This window comes from Oncorhynchus gorbuscha, linkage group LG02 (genome assembly GCF_021184085.1).
Source record: "Oncorhynchus gorbuscha isolate QuinsamMale2020 ecotype Even-year linkage group LG02, OgorEven_v1.0, whole genome shotgun sequence".
NCBI lineage: Eukaryota > Metazoa > Chordata > Actinopteri > Salmoniformes > Salmonidae > Oncorhynchus > Oncorhynchus gorbuscha.
The window spans coordinates 64309714-64328025 of NC_060174.1; the positions used below are offsets into that span (position 1 = coordinate 64309714).

At 41.6% G+C, this 18312-nt stretch overlaps 1 protein-coding gene across 2 annotated transcripts; it reads left to right on the forward strand.

The window, feature by feature from the left end:
* Nucleotides 1-1369: 1369 nt before the first annotated feature.
* pold3 (polymerase (DNA-directed), delta 3, accessory subunit) lies at nucleotides 1370-12954 on the forward strand. Of its 2 annotated transcripts, none has more exons than XM_046296159.1 (12): nucleotides 1370-1502; nucleotides 2002-2057; nucleotides 2170-2269; nucleotides 2462-2501; nucleotides 9780-9912; nucleotides 9997-10243; nucleotides 10338-10410; nucleotides 10737-10884; nucleotides 11115-11224; nucleotides 11342-11442; nucleotides 11571-11649; nucleotides 12337-12954. In XM_046296159.1, exons 1-12 carry the CDS (start codon nucleotides 1446-1448, stop codon nucleotides 12537-12539), a joined length of 1347 nt encoding a protein of 448 aa, XP_046152115.1. In that variant the 5' UTR covers nucleotides 1370-1445; the 3' UTR covers nucleotides 12540-12954. The 2 variants fall into 2 exon arrangements, with proteins under 2 accessions (XP_046152115.1, XP_046152123.1); XM_046296167.1 differs by having other exon boundaries at nucleotides 11351-11442.
* Nucleotides 12955-18312: the final 5358 nt, after the last annotated feature.

The window sequence follows — 18312 nt, forward strand, 5'->3', positions numbered from 1 at the left end:
CTGACTCTCTGAGGTTAATAAAGATCCCATGGCACTTATCGTAAGAGTAGGGTTGTTAACCCTGGTGTCCTGGCTAAATTCCCAATATGGCCCTCAAACATCACGGTCACCTAATATATCCCCAGTTTACGATTGGCTCATTCATCCCCCTCCTCTGCCCTGTAACCTTTCACCAGGTTGTTGCTGTAAATGAGAATGTGTTCTCAGTCAACTTACCTGGTAAAATAATGGATAAATAAATTCAAAAATATTGGTTGCCAAACAGTGCAGAGCCTGTTGGTGAGGGCCCTTTTATGATTACTTGAAGTCAAGTTTTTCTACGAGTCAAAGCAATTTTGTACACTTTCAATGCTACACTGCAGTACCTTAAGTAATGTAAATGTGTGTCATACAGGAATAGAACATGTGATGAGAATGTTGGAACAAACACTCAAGAATCTCCAAGTTTAAAGAAATCCCAAACCTAATCTTGATTGCATAGAGAAACCATATAGAAGAGGGGGGACAAAAGGTGAGCTATGTGAATAACTATTGAAGGATGTGCCTAATGAAGATGTCAACATGTGATTTTATCTGTCACGAGGTATCTGCATTCAAATGTAATGACAGTCATCCATATTTAATAATGAAACAACAACCTTTAATTCTCAGATTGGAAATCTATCTTCTGAGACCAATACAGAAGAGAGGGGAAATAGTTGGAGATGCTTACACAAATAAAGGAGAGGACAACAATCAGCGAAATCCCTCTAAGTAGGTAGGCCTACTAAACCTATTTTTATCCTCATCGATTACATGAAGTGCATATCTATTGTATGTAATAGTATTAGTTGAATATGTAATCCTGTTTGTTTTGTAGCCAGCGTCTTAGAGGGCAGGGGTGTTTTTCAAGGAAGAGGCTTTGACTTTGCTGAGGAGTATGAAGAAAAAGTAGGCTGCAAGATGGTTCACATGAAAGCAATGAAAAGCAGGGAAAACCTTCTTGATTGAGTTTATTTAGCCTATTACAACTGTAATGTATGACATCATGCATTTGTTTGCCTTGATAGTCTGTCGTGTTATTTCAAATAGCTGTTTAAACTTTATTCAACCTTGACAAGAGGGTGACAGTGGATCTTGCAAATGTCCTGGGCTGTCACCCAGGCTTGTGGAATATTTTTACAATTCAGCTGGGTAGCAATAACATCTGTGTTAATAAATGAGTTTATAAAACTGTCCATCTTACAAGGGACCAATGTGATATAGCATAAACTTTGTGTGTCATGATGATTCCGTACAAATGCAATGCACAGACCCCGAACCCTTGATGCTCTTGAACACATCCCACGCTAACGGATGAAAGAAAGTAAATAAAGCGCGTCCGTGACGTCAGTGTCTTCCCTTCCCGCCTGAAACAGAAACGGGGGTAGAAGAGCTATCGACTCGTTAGCTTCATACATTGCACAATGGATGACCTTTACTTGGATAATATTGATGAATTTGTCAACGACCAGAATAAAATCGTAAGTCACCTAAATTAACTAATATATCTCGATCTATCCACCTACTGTTAGCTTGCTGCTGGGGCCAATAGAAGTTAGCTACAGTAGCTATCTGACTGTGCTCAGGCTGGCTAGCTAACTTTAGCCATCACTCGCCCAGTTTGAATGGTGCAGTGGGTTTGGACAGCATCAGCAGGCCCCACATTTTGAGACTAGCTAACTAGCTACAGTTGGTTGAATTGGGGAAGGTTGGAGCTGCAATCCTAGAAGATCGGAGTACACCAGAGCTTGCGAAATTGTCAGGATTAAATACATTGTTGTGGTGTAAATTACGTCGTTACTTAGGTACTGTAGTTAGTTATGCATCCCCAATCTCTCATGGACAGACCACGTTAGCTGCGTAAACGTCTGACCAATTACGCAATACTTTTGTTCTCGGTTAACCGAGTTTAGTGTATCCCGGCCATATCTATGTTGACAACAGACTGTTGTGTTCTCTTGTGTGTGTGTGTTCAAACAGGTGACCTACAAATGGCTGAGTCTCACCCTTGGGGTCCATGTCAACCTAGCCAAACAGTGAGTAACGTTATCCAGAACCACCCACATTACTTGCCTTCCAACGTTTTGTTGTGTTTAAACCACCACCTGTAAATGAGTCTATGGTTCCACCACAATGTGTCTATTTCAGGATGCTCTACCATTACTTGGATCAAAAGAGGAAAGAAGGCTCGGCTCGGCTCCATGCTACCTACCTTGTGTCTGGCAAGTTTGTTGAGAATGGTACCACGGTAAGAGAACAAGCCAAAACACCAATTTTTATGCACAATGCACACAACTGCTCTCATGCCCCTTCAGAACATGACATACAGCAAGCAGTAAGCCTATTTGGACTTAGGATTCTTACTTTGTTTTAGTTCCAGTGTTCTATGCAGTGCTTAGGTCTTTTCAATGTTTATCTTTTTTGAATGCTTTCTTTTCAGAGTCACAAGGTGTCAGTAGTGCGAGAGGATCAGCTGGAGGGTAAGTTGTGAGGATTTAACAATTCACCCATATGCATCGATACCGTTTCAAATGTTTAAGATATGAGCGCATCGGTCCGCTGGAGTCCAAACCGATCCGAATGAAGTATTCATTGGTCAGAAAATGGATTCAAAAAGCTATGAATCATACTATTTTCTTTCTGCCCGATTCTGAAAATACCTCAAATCTGTTGACTGAATTGATGCGTCCTCTCCTTCTGTAGCCTATCAAACCTTTATGCGTGTAACTATGTAGGCCATTGATCTACAAGTGCATTTGGTCATTTTTACATGAACAGGGTAAAGTTGTAATTTCATGACGAGGACAGCAATCATTATGCAAGTTCCAAATTATCAAAACTATTAGCTTTTGAGACTGGGTGAAATCTAAAGCTGTGGTAGAATTGATGTTTTTTTTGTTGGTATTTAGCCTTTTATTTTATCAGGGAAGACCTATTGACACCTGGGTATTTTTTTCTTCTTCAAATATGCCCTGCATGATACAACATGAATATACACACACACACACACACACTAGAGGTCGACCGACTAATCGGAATGGCCAATTTCAAGTTTTAATAACAATTGCCAATTATGGCCGATTTATATGGCACTCCACGAGGAGACTGCCTGGTAGGCTGACCACCTGTTACGTGAGTGCAGGCAGCAAGGAGCCATGGTAAGTTGCTAGCTAGCATTAAACTTATCTTATAAAAAAACAATCAATATTAACACAATCACTAGTTTAACTACACATGGTTGATGATATTACTAGTTTTAACTAGCTTGTCCTGCGCTGCATATAATCAATGCGGTGCCTGAAATTGTCACTTCTCTTGTGTTCAGTGTAAGCAGAGTCAGGGTATATGCAGCAGTTTGGGCCGTCTGGCTTGTTGCGAACTGTGAATATTGGGAATCTTAACTGGGAATATTGAAGACTCGTTAAAAGGAACCACCGGCTTTCATATGTTCTGAGCAAGGAACTTAAACGTTAGCTTTTTTTAACATGGCACATATTGCACTTTTACTTCTCCAATACTGGTTTTGCATTATTTAAATCAAATTGAACATGTTTCATTATTTATTTGAGACTAAATTGATTTCATTTATGTATCATATTAAGTTAAAATAAGTGTTCATTCATTATTGTTGTAATTGTCATTATTACACACATAGATAAGATAGATATATCTATCTATATAAAAATCGACCGATTAATCGGTATCAGCTTTTTTTTTGGTCCTCCAATAATCTGTATCAGCGCTGAAAAATCATAATCTGTCGACCTCTAATATATACACACAGTACCAGTCAAAAGTTTGGACAAGTTTGGACCTACTCATTCAAGGGTTTTTATTTCTTTCTACATTGTAGAATAATAGTGAAGACATCCACTGCTCCATGAGGTAGTCACCTGGAATGCATTTCAATTAACAGGTGTGCCTTGTTAAAAATTAATTTGTGGAATTTCTGTCCTTAATGCGTTTGAGCCAATCAGTTGTGTTGTGACAGGTAGGTTTGGTATACAGAAGATAGCCCTATTTGGTAAAAGACCAAGTCCATATTATTTCAAGAACGGCTCAAATAAGCAAAAAGAAACCACAGTCCGTCATTACTTGAAGTCACAAAGGTCAGTCAATCTGGAAAATGTTAAGAATTTTGACAGTTTCGCCACGTGCAGTCTCAAAAACCATCAAGCGCTATTATGGAACTGGCTCTCATGAGGACCGCCACAGGAAAGGAAGACCCAGAGTTACCTCTGCTGCAGAGGATAAGTTCATTAGTTACCAGCCTCAGAAATCGGAAATTATCTGCAGCCCAAATAAATCTAATTTATTTCAAATTCAAGGCACACTTAACCAGTATGGCTACCACAGTATTCTGCAGCGATACGCCATCCCATCTGGTTTTCTCTTAGTGGGACTATCATTTGTTTTTTCAACAGGACAATGACCCAAAACACACCACCAGGTTGTGTAAGGGCTATTTGACCACAGAAGGTGAGTGATGGTGTGCTCCATCAGATGACCTGGCCACCACAATCACCCAACCGCAAACCAATTGACATGGTTTGGGATGAGGTAGGACAACAGAGTGAAGGAAAAGCAGCCAACAAGTGCTCAGCATATGTGGGAAGCTTGTTGAGAGAATGCCAAGAGTGTGCAAAGCTTTCATCAAGGCAAAGGGTGGCTACTTTGAAGAATCTACCATATATTTTGATTTAACACTTTTTGGTTACTACATGATTCCATATGTGTTTTCATAGTTTTGATGTCTTCAATTTTATTCTACAATGTAGAAAATAGTAAAAACATCAAGCAAAACCCTTGAATGAGTAGGTGTCCAAACTTTTGACTGGTACTATGTGTGTGTCTGTATAAACAGTCATGGGAAGCACAGATAAAACATTGCAAATCAACCAGAAAAATAGTTACATTCCTACCCAAATACGTCCCCAATCAAAGCTTTAAATTGCCCCAATGGCACCAGAACATCAACATGAAATGTATTTTGAATTCTGTTCCAGGAATACAGTGCATTAAAAGTAGACTTGCGCAGTCGGAGACCCTAGGAACCTCGAGTTAACCAATCATGTGACCGGGTTAAGTAACTCTGATACATATACTTCAGCAGCAAAGTTCGATAAGACGGACGTTTATGAAGTAGGGCCTTCTAAACAATGTAGAGATCGACGGGTCTTTAGCAAAGTTCAGCCAACCTTTTGATACAGGATGCAGTGGTGAGTATCAGAAAAGGGCATCCAAAGGTTTCAGAGTAGCAGCAGCTGCACTTTGATAAATAATATCACCATAATCAAGAACTGATAAAGATTGACTGAATAATCTGCTTCCTACTGCTTAGGGGCATGATCTGTTTAGGTAGAAAAAGACTACGTTAAATCTTGACTTAACCAACTCGTCAATGTTTTATTTTTTATTATTTTTACGTCAGCTCCATATCAATCCAAATCAAAGGAGGTTGGTGGTACTTTAATTGGGGAGAACTGGCTTGTGGTAATGGTTGGAGAGGAATCAGTGGAATGGTATCAAACGCATGGTTTCCAGGTGTTTGATGCCATTCCATTTGGTCCATTTCAGCCATTATTATGAGTCGTCCTCCACTGATCCAAATGCCTAAGTATTTATATGCGGGAACAGGTATGATTGGTGAGCCATCTAATGAGTGAACATGTAGTTCATCTGAAACATTCTTATGAGAGTTTAAAAACATATTTTGTTTTGCCTGTATTAAGCACAAGTTTTAAATCGTCAAGGGATTCATGCACAGCTATAAATTCTGACTAGTTTTGATACAGCCAGATCAACAGTCGGGGAAATGGCATACATACTAGTATCATCCACATATACAGTGCATTCGGAAAGTATTCAGACCCCTTGACTTTTTCCACATTTTGTTACATTACAGGATTATAAAAAAATGTATTCCTTATCAATCTACAGACACTACCCCATAATGAAAAAGCAAAAAACAGGTTTAGAATTTTTAAAATAATTTATTAAATACTGAAATATGAATTTTACATAAGTATTCAGACCCTTTACTCAGTACTTTGTTGAAGCACCTTTGGCAGCGATTACATCCTCGAGTCTCCTTGGGTATGACACTACAAGCTTGGCACACCTGTATTTGGGGAGCTTATCCCCTGCTTCTCTGCAGAGCCTCTCCAGCTCTGCCAGGTTGGGTGGGGAGTGTTGCTGCACAGCTATTTTCAGGTCTCTACAGAGATGTTTGATCGGGTTCATGTCTGGGCTCTGGCTTGGCCACTCAAGGACATTCAGAGTCCCGAAGCCACTCCTGCATTGTTTTGTCTGTGTTCTTAGGGTCGTTGTCCTGTTGGAAGGTGAAACTTCACCCCAGTCTGCGGTCCTGAGCACTCTGGAACAGGTATTCATCAAGGATCTCTGTAATTTTCTCCGTTCATCTTTGCCTGGATCCTGACTAGTCTCCTAGTCCCTGCCGCTGAATAACATCCCCACAGCATGATGCTGCCACCACAATACTTTACCGTAGGGATGGTGCCAGGTTTCCTCCAGACGTGACACTTGGCATTCAGGCCAAATAGTTCAATCTTGGTTTCATCAGACCAGAGAATCTTGTTTCGCATTGTCAGAGTCCTTTAGGTGCCTTTTGGCAAACTCCAAGTGGGCTGTCATGTGCCTTTTACTGAGGAGTGTCTTCTGTCTGGCCACTCTACCATAAAGGTGTGATTGGTGGAGTGATGCAGAGATGGTTGTCCTTCCGGAAGATTCTCCCATCCCCACAGAGGAACTCTGGAGCTCTATCAGAGTGACCATTGGTTTCTTGGTCACCTCCCTGACCACCTTCGATTCCTCAATTTGGCCGGTCGGCCAGCTCTAGGAAGAGTCTTGGTGGTTCCAAACTTCTTCCATTTAAGAATGATGGCCAATGTGTTCTTCGGGACCTTCAATGCTGCAGAAATGTTTTGGTGCCCTTCCCCAGATCTGTGCCTCGAACAATCCTGTCTCTGAGCTTTTACGGACAGTTCCTTCAACCTCATGGCTTGGTTTTTGCTTTGACATGCACTGTAAACCGTGGGACCATTTATATAGACCAGTGTGTGCCTTTCCAAATCATGTGCAATCAATTGAATTTACCACAGGTGGACTCCCAAGTTGTAGAAACATCTCAAAGATGAACAATGGAAACAGGATGCACCTTACCTCAATTTTGAGTCTCATAGCAAAGGGTCTGAATACTTATGTAAAAAAAATATATATTTCAGTTTTTATTTGTAATACATTTTCCAACATGTCAAACTTGTTTTCGTATTGTGTGTAGTTTGAGGAAAGTTATTTAAATGTATTTTTTTTTATAACTCCCCTTTTCGTGGTATCCAATTGCTAGTTAGTCTTGTCTCATCGCTGCAACTCCCATACGGACTTGGGAGATGCGAAAAACAACCCAACCAAGCTGCACTGCTTCTTGACACACTGTTCGCTTAACTCGGAAGCCAGCCGCACCAATGTGTCAGAGGAAACACTGTACACCTGACGACTGTCAGCGTGCACTGTGCCCGGCCCGCCACAGGAGTCGCTAGAGCGCGATGGGACAAGGACATCCTTGCCGCCGAACCCGGACGACGCTGGGCCAATTGTGCGTTCATGGGTCTCACGGTCGTGGCCGGCTGCGACAGAGCCTGGACTCCAACCCAGAATCTCTAGTGGCACAGCTAGCACTGCGACGCAGTGCCTTAGACCACCGTGCCACTCGGGAGGCCTGAGGATGAGTTTTTTTACATCCATTTTTAGAATAATGCTGTAACGTAACAAAATGTGAAACAATTGAAGCTGTTTAAATACTTTCCCGAATGCACTGTAGAGGAAGTGCAGATTGACCAATGGTGTGTACGTATAAATAGTGAGGGGGGGGGGGGAACTGTGCCAAAAAACGCCCGCTGTGGTACATCTTTTATGTACGTCAGGAAACTCCGACTTAACCCCATCAATCACGATGGCCTGAGTTCTGTCACTTGGCTGTTCATGGTTTCATGATTATCTGTCAGAGCTCATGCCTATCGAGGACAACTTATTCAGTAAAATGGCCTGATCAACAGAATCAACTCTTTTGACAGGTCCACAAACAAAGCAGCATTTCATTTTTAGTGTCTAAAGCATGGATGAGATCATGAACAACTAAAGTGGTTGCTGTGATGGTGCTATGTCCAGGCCTAAACCCTGATTGGTTTACATTCTAAATACATTTCTCAGATGAAAAAAAAGAGCAAAGTTGTACATTTGACTAAAGATTCAAGAATCTTATCTCGACAAGGAAGCCTTGAAATGGGGCGAAAAATGATTTAAGATCAAAAAGCTAAATCAAACCAGATAGTTTGAAACTATCCGTATCTTCAGTGTCTTCAGAAGGTATTCATACTCCTGGTCTTTTTCCACATTTTTGTCTTACAGCCTGAGTTTAAAATGTATTCACTTGTGATTTGTGTTTGTTTGTCTCAGTTCTACACACAATACCCCATAGTGCCAAAGTGGAATTATGTTTTTAGTTATTTTGACAAATTAATAAAACTAAATAAAGCTGAACTGTCGTCAGTCAATAGTATGCAACCCCTTTTGTTATAAGCAGAAGTGAACATGTGCTTAATAAGTTGCATGGACTCACTCTTTGTGCAATAATAGTCTTTAACATTCTGTACCCCACATATACAATTAGGTCCCTCAGTCGAGCAGTGAATATCAAACACTGATTCAACCGCAAAGACTAGGGGAGGTTGTCCAATGCCTCGCAAAGAAGGGTACCTATTGGTAGCTGGGTAGAAGTTTTAAAAAGCAGTGGATGGAGTCTCTACAAAGATACTGGTGAAAGGAAAACGCTTGGGTATTTCACCATGAGGCCAATGGTGACTTTGAAACAGTTGGAGTATAATGGCTGTGATGGGAGAACTGAGGATAGATCAATGTTGTAGTTACTCCACAATATTAACCTAATTGTCTGACTGAAAATAAGGAAGGCTGTACAGAATAAAAAGTAATACTGAAAAAAATGTGGCAAAGCAATTCACTTTTATATTCCTGAATAGAAAGTGTTAAGTTTGGGGCAAATCCAACACATTACACAGTACCACTCTCCATATTTTCCAGCATAGTGGTGGCTGCATTATGTTATGGGTATGCTTGTAATCGTTAAGGACTGGGGAGTTTTTCCAGGATAAAAAAAACAAAACAATGGAGCACAGGAAAAATCCTAGAGGAAAACCTGGTTGTCTGCTTTCCACCAGACACTGGGAGATTAATTCAGCTTTCAGCAGGACATTAACATAAAACACATGGCCAAATGTACACTGTAGTTGCTTACCAAGAAGTGAATGTTTCCGGGGGACTTACCCAGAAAGACTCAAAAGGTGCTTCTACAAAGTCTTTACTCAGGGGTGTGAGCACTTACGTAAATTAGATTTCTGTATTTTATTTTCAATACATTTGCCATAATGTCTTAATTTTCACTTTGTCATTATGGGGTATTTTGTGTAGATATATTTCATCCATTTTGAATTTGGGGTGTAACACAAATGTGGAATAAGTCTAGGTAGGAATACCTTCTGAAGGCATATCTACAATGAATGTGTATCGAATTGCGCTTGAGAGGAAAGATTCACCTAACTTACTAGGGTTCTGTTCACCTGCCTCATTTCCTGACTTGATTTGTTATGGTGTTTCCTTCTCATCAAGATGAATATGAAGTCTTCTGAAATTGTCACCAAAACACAATCTGTCATCCTTTCTAGATGCGAAGTCAAAGATGAGCCTGACGGTCAGCGTACATGTGTACAGTGTTCAGAAGGCTGTGCTGAAAGACAGTGGTCCTCTGTACAGTGCTGATTATGACACTGTGAAAGAGAATCTAAGAAATTGCAGCAGGTACATCGGTATTTACACTTAAAGCGAAATATTCAAAGGTTTAGTGACCTAGGCTATTTATCAGAACATAATATCTATTTGCAGGTACAGTGCAATTCGTTGTGCTGATGCGGTGCCTAGGTCCTCTGCAGAGGTGCAGCAGGCCTGTGAGACGACACAGGCCCCACCACCAGAGACGGAGCAAATCAAAGCAAACCATTCGAATCTGGCCTCTAAACCCACCTCCAAGCAACCCAAAGGCATTATGGGAATGTTTGCAAACAAGAATGTCTCCAAGAATCCAGATTCAAGCAAAGAGATTAAATTGGAGCACAAAGAGGTTACACCTGTGGTATGTGTTTTGTTTCTTTGGTTCGTGTGTACATGTGCTCTAAATTGCAAGACGTAATGTTCACTTCCGATGTCACATTTGTTTGATATTGTAGGTTGAGACCTCCAAAACTAAACCTGCTCCGAAAACGAATCCTGTGGCTAACTTCTTTGCGAAACAAGCAGCCAGTAAGTATTTCAACAATCCCATATCATATACAGTGGGGAGAACAAGTATTTGATACACTGCCGATTTTGCAGGTTTTCCTACTTACAAAGCATGTAGAGGTCTGTCATTTTTATCATGGGTACACTTCAACTGTGAGAGATGGAATCTAAAACAAAAATCCAGAAAATCGCTTTGTATGATTTTAAGTAATTAATTTGCATTTCGGCCGTGTATCAAATACTTGTTCTCCCCACTGTATATGGTGGATGCCTTTCTATAGTTTCACATGTAAATACTACTATTGTCTTTTAAATCTCTTAAAATAAATCCTGTATATCCACCACAGAAAAACCTGACAAATCCATCAAGGAAGAGGTAGAAATAGCCCAGACATCCTCCTCGGTGGATGAGAAGCCCTCAAGTCCACCTCCTAAAGCAGAGACTCCTGTCAAGGAGGAACTAGCAAAGGATGCTGTGGTTGAGAAAGATACAAGGTGTGTACTATTAAACCTGGTAGGAGTCCTTGTATGAATATACAACTTTTGTCCTAACAAAAGTCAAATGGGTACTTTAGCGATTTATATAAGGAAGTATTTTTTGGGACACTATGGTTGTGTAGTATCTCAGAACAAAAACGTTGTTTCTTTTTTAAAATCTTGTCTTTGCGGTCGACATTGACATTTAGAACGGAGTATGCTTTAACGGGATATTTTCCTCTCGATAGTAAGACCAAGCGTCTTGAACATTCTGATAGTGAAGAGGAGAAGAACGAGAGTCGGAGGAAGAAGAGACGGAGGATAAAGAAGCCCGAGCCAGACAGTAGTGGCGATGAGGGTAAGATCAGCTGTAAAGGGAGGGGAAGCGTATTGCTCGGGCTCCCCTCGACATTCACACTGGACCTCAATTATTCAATTGTTCATGATTGAAAACAGAACTATTCTATTTTAACAGTTATTCCAGACTCTCCTCCACAGTTGCAAGAAAAGAGGGACCCATCACCAAGTCCTGAGATTCAAGTAAAGAAAGAACCAGTTGCTGTTTCACATTCAGATGTAAGCTTTCACATTTTACTGCTATTTAATTTGGGTACTAAACTGTCGACGTTGCAGGATGTATAATTGGCGTGTTTCATTTCGTTTTAATCACCCATTTGTGATCGACGACCTGTCGATCCATGCAGGAGCTTTCAGGTTGTAAACGAAGGAAGAGGAGACGTGTCTTGAAATCGCGCACATTTGTGGATGACGAAGGATGCATTGGTAATATATTGAGTTGTGTTGGGAGTTTTTGTTTCTATTTAAATTTGACATCAAAACATTTTGCTTAGGCCTAACTCCTCTGATATAAACATGAAGGGCATTTACAGTACCAGTCAGAAGTTTGGACACACCTACTCATTCCAGGGTTTTTCTTCATTTTTACAATTGTCTACATCTATTTACCAAATAGGGCTATCTTCTGTAACCCCCCCCCCCCCCTATCTTGTCACAACACAACTGATTGGCTCAAACGCATTAAGAAGGAAAGAAATTCCACAAATGGAACTTTTAACAAGGCACACCTGTTAATTGAAATGCATTCCAGGTGACTACCTCATGAAGTTGGTTGAGAGAATGCCAAGAGTGTGCAAAGCTGTAATCAAAGCAAAGGGTGGCTACTTTGAAGAATCTCATTAAAATATATTTTTGTTTTAACACTTTTTCTGGTTACTACATAATTCCATATGTGTTATATCATAGTTTTGATGTCTTCACTATTATTCTACAATATAGAAAATATATTTGTTTTAAATATAGAAACCCTTGAATGAGTAGGTGTGTCCAAACTTTTGACTGGTACTGTATATTCCCCAAAGTTACTAAATCCATTCTTTCTATACATAATAAAAATATATATTATATAGGCTGTCTGATCTGAAAATCATGTAAATATTGTCTACCTTCCAGTGACCGAGAAAGACTATGAGAGTGAATCCTACTCCGAGACTGAGGATGACTTTAAGTTCAGTCAACCAACTCCGAAGAATCCAAACCCACCAAAACCATCAACGGGCAAAAAAGAGGAGGAGAAGAAAAGTAAGAAAGCTGCTGCAGCCTCTAATAAATCTACTAAGCAGGCTTCTATTATGGGATTCTTCCAGAAGAAATGACAGACCTACTCATGTCGTTGTACTGAACACTGATAAGGAGCTTGAGGCCCAAGTGAAGAGAATCTAGACGGACACATTTTCAAACGCTCCAGAGGATGGGTGGGTGGATGTTCTATCATTTGGTAGAATGCTCTACTCATTTTTTTAAATCACACTTATCAAATAATTTCCACATTACTGTATATGATTGAATAAATATATCCACTTGCATTGTGAAGTACCATCGGAGCTACTTTATCCTGGCAGCATTTATATTTGGTTTTTACGTTTAGTTTACAATTCTGCAAGTATTGAAGGGTTCATGGTGTGGTGAACCAGTACAAAACAAACAAACATGTCTATGATGCTATTTTTTTGCTGGTAGAATATGTTCTTCAATGTTTCAACGTGTATGTTCATTAAATCTATTTTCATATATTGTGTTCTGTACAATATGTTAAAGCCAAGTTGAACCGTGTTCAATATTCACAGTATATGAACAATCACGTAACTGGTTTGTGTTGAAAATACAGGTGTGGCATTTCAGCTGTATCCGGTCTTCTCTTTGTGTAATAGGTTTGCTTCCTGTGGGTTTGACACGTCACTCAGGCTCTCCGATTGTGATTGCTAGAACATGGACAGCCGTTGGCAAGGCTTGAATCTGGAAGCACACTTTGGAATCAAATGAAGTGTTTGATCCAGTGCCATAGCGGTGTTATTGATTGCTGCATGGCTTACTACACACGTTGATGCAGGAGAAAACCCTTTGACAGGCTGTAGTCTGATAATTTATAAACCAACTGGCTCTCAGAAATTCCCAGGATAAGATTAAACAACATTTACATTTAAGTCATTTAGCAGACGCTCTTATCCAGAGCGACTTACAAATTGGTGCATTCACCTTATGGCATCCAGTGGAACAGTCACTTTACAATAGTACATCTAAATCTTAAAGGGGGGTGAGAAGGATTACTTATCCTATCCTAGGTATTCCTTAAAGAGGTGGGGTTTCAGGTGTCTCCGGAAGGTGGTGATTGACTCCGCTGTCGTGAGGGAGTTTGTTCCACCATTGGGGGGCCAGAGCAGCGAACAGTTTTGACTGGGCTGAGCGGGAACTGTACTTCCTCAGTGGTAGGGAGGCGAGCAGGCCAGAGGTGGTTGAACGTAGTGCCCTTGTTTGGGTGTAGGGCCTGATCAGAGCCTGGAGGTACTGAGGTGCCGTTCCCCTCACAGCTCCGTAGGCAAGCACCATGGTCTTGTAACAACGTTCATGTGTTTTGGGAATGTATGTCTGGATTAATTTAATACATTCAATGGAAACAACGTTTGCGCAGTACAGTAGTTCAACTTTGACCGCCAGGAACAAAATCTGAACTAACCCCAATCTTACTTTTGGTGCTCTGGATGCGTTTACACAGGTTGCACAATTCTGATCTTTTGCCCAATTATTGGCAAAAACGTCTGATCTGATTGGTCAAAGACTAGGCTAATTATTGGTAAATCAGAATTGAGCTGCTTGTGTAAACAGATTCTGAGTCACGAACATGAAGGTTAATGTGTCATTTTAGCAGCCAACATAATTAACGTCACATTTATAAAAGTGAATAATAATGAGTAAATAAGTTATTTTTTTCATGAGTAAAAGGCAACTGTTAAGCAAACACATGCAATGGAAAAACAGGCCATGGATGGTCCAACTCCGAGACTTGGCTATACAATGAGGGAACAATGATAAACGGTTTCCAGGTTTCTTCAAAGGTACGTTTGTGTGAGGGAGGACTTGGGTGATACATTTACAATCAAAAAGCAGGCAGTTGGTTATAAATCTTTTTGAGGGGATGGGGCATGCAGGTATGTATTTTGGACTAATGAATTGTAGTTTGGTACATAAAACAATAATACTGTCAACATGTCTACATCTAGACTGACAAAAACCTATCCTCAAAGAAACAGAAAGCATGAAAACGAAACAATGGCAAAACAAAGGAAACCAGGCAAATAAAAGTTGCAACACTTTGAAGGACTTGTTATTTGCAGATCTGAAGTTTCAGAGCCCAACAACAGCACATCAAATATACTCTATAATTACCCGAGTCTAGAACAAGGGTGTCAAGCATACAACCCGCGTGTGGGTCCAATCTGGCCTGCTGGTGGTTTAAGTTTTTTTTTAAAGAAAGTATTCCTTAAAACTTAATTCAAGGAAAGAAAGAAATTAAGAGACAGTGTCAGCTGTGTGTTAGTGAAAAGGAGGGACATAACTTTTCTCAATAATTGCCTTTACTTCAGAATTGTTTACATTTTGTTGCGTTACAAAGTGGGTTTGAAATAGATTTCAATTATTATTTTTTTGTCAATGATCTTAACAAAATACTCAATGTCGAAGTGAAAATATATAGTGGTTTATAAGTATTCAACCCCCTTTGTTTAGGCAAGCATAAATTAGTTCAAGGGTAAAAGTTGGTTTAACAAATCACATAAGTTACATGGATACCATGTGAAATAATATGGGTTGACATGATTTTTGAATAACTACCCATTCCTCTGTCACTCATACATACAACATCTGTATGGTCCCTCAGTCAAGTATAACATTTCAAGCACAGAATAAACTACAAAGAGGTGAGGTTTTTGAAGCCTCATAAAGAGGGGTAGTGACTGCTAGATGGGTAACAATAACAAATCAGACATCGAACATCTCTTTAAGCACAGTCAAGTTAATAATTAAGCTGTGGATGTATTAAACCACCTAGACCCAACAAATATACAGTAGTCCTTCTGAACTGAGCTGCAGGAGAGGAAGGAAACTGCTCAGGGATACCATCACCATGAGGCCATTGGTGATTTTAAAACAGCTACAGAGTTAAATGTCTGTGATGGGAGAAAATTGAGAATGGATCAACAACATTGTGGTGACTCCACAATAATGACCCAGATGACAGAGTGAAAAGAATAATACAAATATACAGAATACAAATATTCCAAAGCATGCATCCTGTATGCAACAAGGCACTAAAGTAATATTGCAACAACAAAACATTAACTACAAAATAATACACCTTTTGACCTAAATGCAAAGCCTTATGTTTGGGGCAGATCCAAAACACAACATGTTGGAGCTAAGCACAAGCAACATCCTAAATTCCTAGTTGTTTATCAGAAAGACAGTGAATGTTCCTGAGTTGCCAAGTTAGTTTTGACTTAAATCTGCTTTTAAAAAATATATGGCTACGGCTGTAAAAAGGTGTTTCTAACATATATTGAGGGGGGTGAATACTTATCTAATCAAGGTATATTAGTATTTTATTTTTCAGTAATCTTTACAAAATAAATGTAATTTTTCTTCCACTTTGACATTACAGAATATGTTGAGTAAAAAAAATACAATTCATTTTAATCCCACGTTGTAACACAATAAAATGTGAAGATGTTTCCGTACATTTTTTCTTTTACTTTCAGCATGCCTAGATCATGGAAAAGAAAGACAGACAGGGGAGTACCTCTCCACACACTGAAAAGACCGTCAAATGATGTAACAGGGCAGGGGAAATCAATCAGATCGGTTGCAAAATTGTATGGCATATATCATGTGATGCTGTGCAGATTCTGCAAAGAGAGAAAGAAGCTACTGCAGAAGGGATGCAGAGAGAGCTTGTAGGCTACCGTAGTGGAAACGGGGTCTTCATTGATGAGCAGGAGCAGAAGGGGTGCAGAGAGCTTGTAGGCTACCGTAGTGCAAACGGGGTCTTCATTGATGAGCAGGAGCAGAAGGGATGCAGAGAGAGCTTGTAGACTACCGTAGTGGAAACGGGGTCTTCATTGATGAGCAGGAGCAGAAGGGGTGCAGAGAGAGCTTGTAGGCTACCGTAGTGGAAACGGTGTCTTCATTGATGAGCAGGAGCAGAAGGGGTGCAGAGAGAGCTTGTAGGCTACCGTAGTGGAAACGGGGTCTTCATTGATGAGCAGGAGCAGAAGGGGTGCAGAGAGAGCTTGTAGGCTACCGTAGTGGAAACGGGGTCTTCATTGATGAGCAGGAGCAGAAGGGGTGCAGAGAGAGCTTGTAGGCTACCGTAGTGGAAACGGTGTCTTCATTGATGAGCAGGAGCAGAAGGGGTGCAGAGAGAGCTTGTAGGCTACCGTAGTGGAAACGGGGTCTTCATTATTGAGCAGGAACAGAAGGGGTGCAGAGAGAGCTTGTAGGCTACCGTAGTGGAAACTGTGTCTTCATTGATGAGCAGGAGCAGAAGGGGTGCAGAGAGAGCCTGTAGGCTACCGTAGTGGAAACGGGGTCTTCATTGATGAGCAGGAGCAGAAGGGGTGCAGAGAGAGCTTGTAGGCTACCGTAGTGGAAACGGGGTCTTCATTGATGAGCAGGAGCAGAAGGGGTGCAGAGAGAGCTTGTAGGCTACCGTAGTGGAAACGGGGTCTTCATTGATGAGCAGGAACAGAACGGGTGCAGAGAGAGCTTGTAGGCTACCGTAGTGGAAACGGTGTCTTCATTGATGAGCAGGAGCAGAAGGGGTGCAGAGAGAGCTTGTAGGCTACCGTAGTGGAAACGGGGTCTTCATTGATGAGCAGGAGCAGAAGGGGTGCAGAGAGAGCTTGTAGGCTACCGTAGTGGAAACGGGGTCTTCATTGATGAGCAGGAGCAGAAGGGGTGCAGAGAGAGCTTGTAGGCTACCGTAGTGGAAACGTGGTCTTCATTGATGAGCAGGAACAGAAGGGGTGCAGAGAGAGCTTGTAGGCTACAGTAGTGGAAACGGTGTCTTCATTGATGAGCAGGAGCAGAAGGGGTGCAGAGAGAGCTTGTAGGCTACCGTAGTGGAAACGGTGTCTTCATTGATGAGCAGGAGCAGAAGGGGTGCAGAGAGAGCTTGTAGGCTACCGTAGTGGAAACGGTTTCTTCATTGATGAGCAGGAGCAGAAGGGGTGCAGAGAGAGCTTGTAGGCTACCGTAGTGGAAACGGGGTCTTCATTGATGAGCAGGAGCAGAAGGGGTGCAGAGAGAGCTTGTAGGCTACCGTAGTGGAAACGGGGTCTTCATTGATGAGCAGGAGCAGAAGGGGTGCAGAGAGAGCTTGTAGGCTACCGTAGTGGAAACGGTGTCTTCATTGATGAGCAGGAGCAGAAGGGGTGCAGAGAGAGCTTGTAGGCTACCGTAGTGGAAACGGTGTCTTCATTGATGAGCAGGAGCAGAAGGGGTGCAGAGAGAGCTTGTAGGCTACCGTAGTGGAAACGGGGTCTTCATTGATGAGCAGGAGCAGAAGTTGTCAGTGTATCTCGAGGGCAGCTGATTTATGCCAACTGTGCCCACTGCTATCCAGGCCACTTCTCCGGATACCTCCCAGGTCACCTCTCCAAGCGCCTTCCAGGCCACCTCTCCAACTGCCTTCCAGGCCACCTCTCCAACTGCCTTCCAGGCCACCTCTCCAACTGCCTTCCAGGCCACCTCTCCAGCTGCCTTCCAGGCCACCTCTCCAGCTGCCTTCCAGGCCACCTCTCCAACTGCCTTCCAGGCCACCTCTCCAACTGCCTTCCAGGCCACCTCTCCAGCTGCCTTCCAGGCCACCTCTCCAGCTGCCTTCCAGGCCATCTCTCCAACTGCCTTCCAGGCCACCTCTCCAACTGCCTTCCAGGCCACCTCTCCAACTGCCTTCCAGGCCATCTCTCCAACTGCCTTCCAGGCCACCTCTCCAACTTCCTTCCAGGCCATCTCTCCAACTGCCTTCCAGGCCACCTCTCCAACTGCCTTCCAGGCCAGCTGGAAACACCTGATTACTCTTCTGATTTCAACCCA

Coding starts and splice junctions, on each gene's coding strand:
- pold3 (XM_046296159.1), top strand. CDS start 1,446: ATGGATGACCTTTACTTGGATAATATTGATGAATTTGTCAACGACCAG. Junction 2,502..9,779: donor GCGAGAGGATCAGCTGGAGG/GTAAGTTGTGAG, acceptor CATCCTTTCTAG/ATGCGAAGTCAAAGATGAGC. Junction 10,885..11,114: donor GTGGTTGAGAAAGATACAAG/GTGTGTACTATT, acceptor TCCTCTCGATAG/TAAGACCAAGCGTCTTGAAC.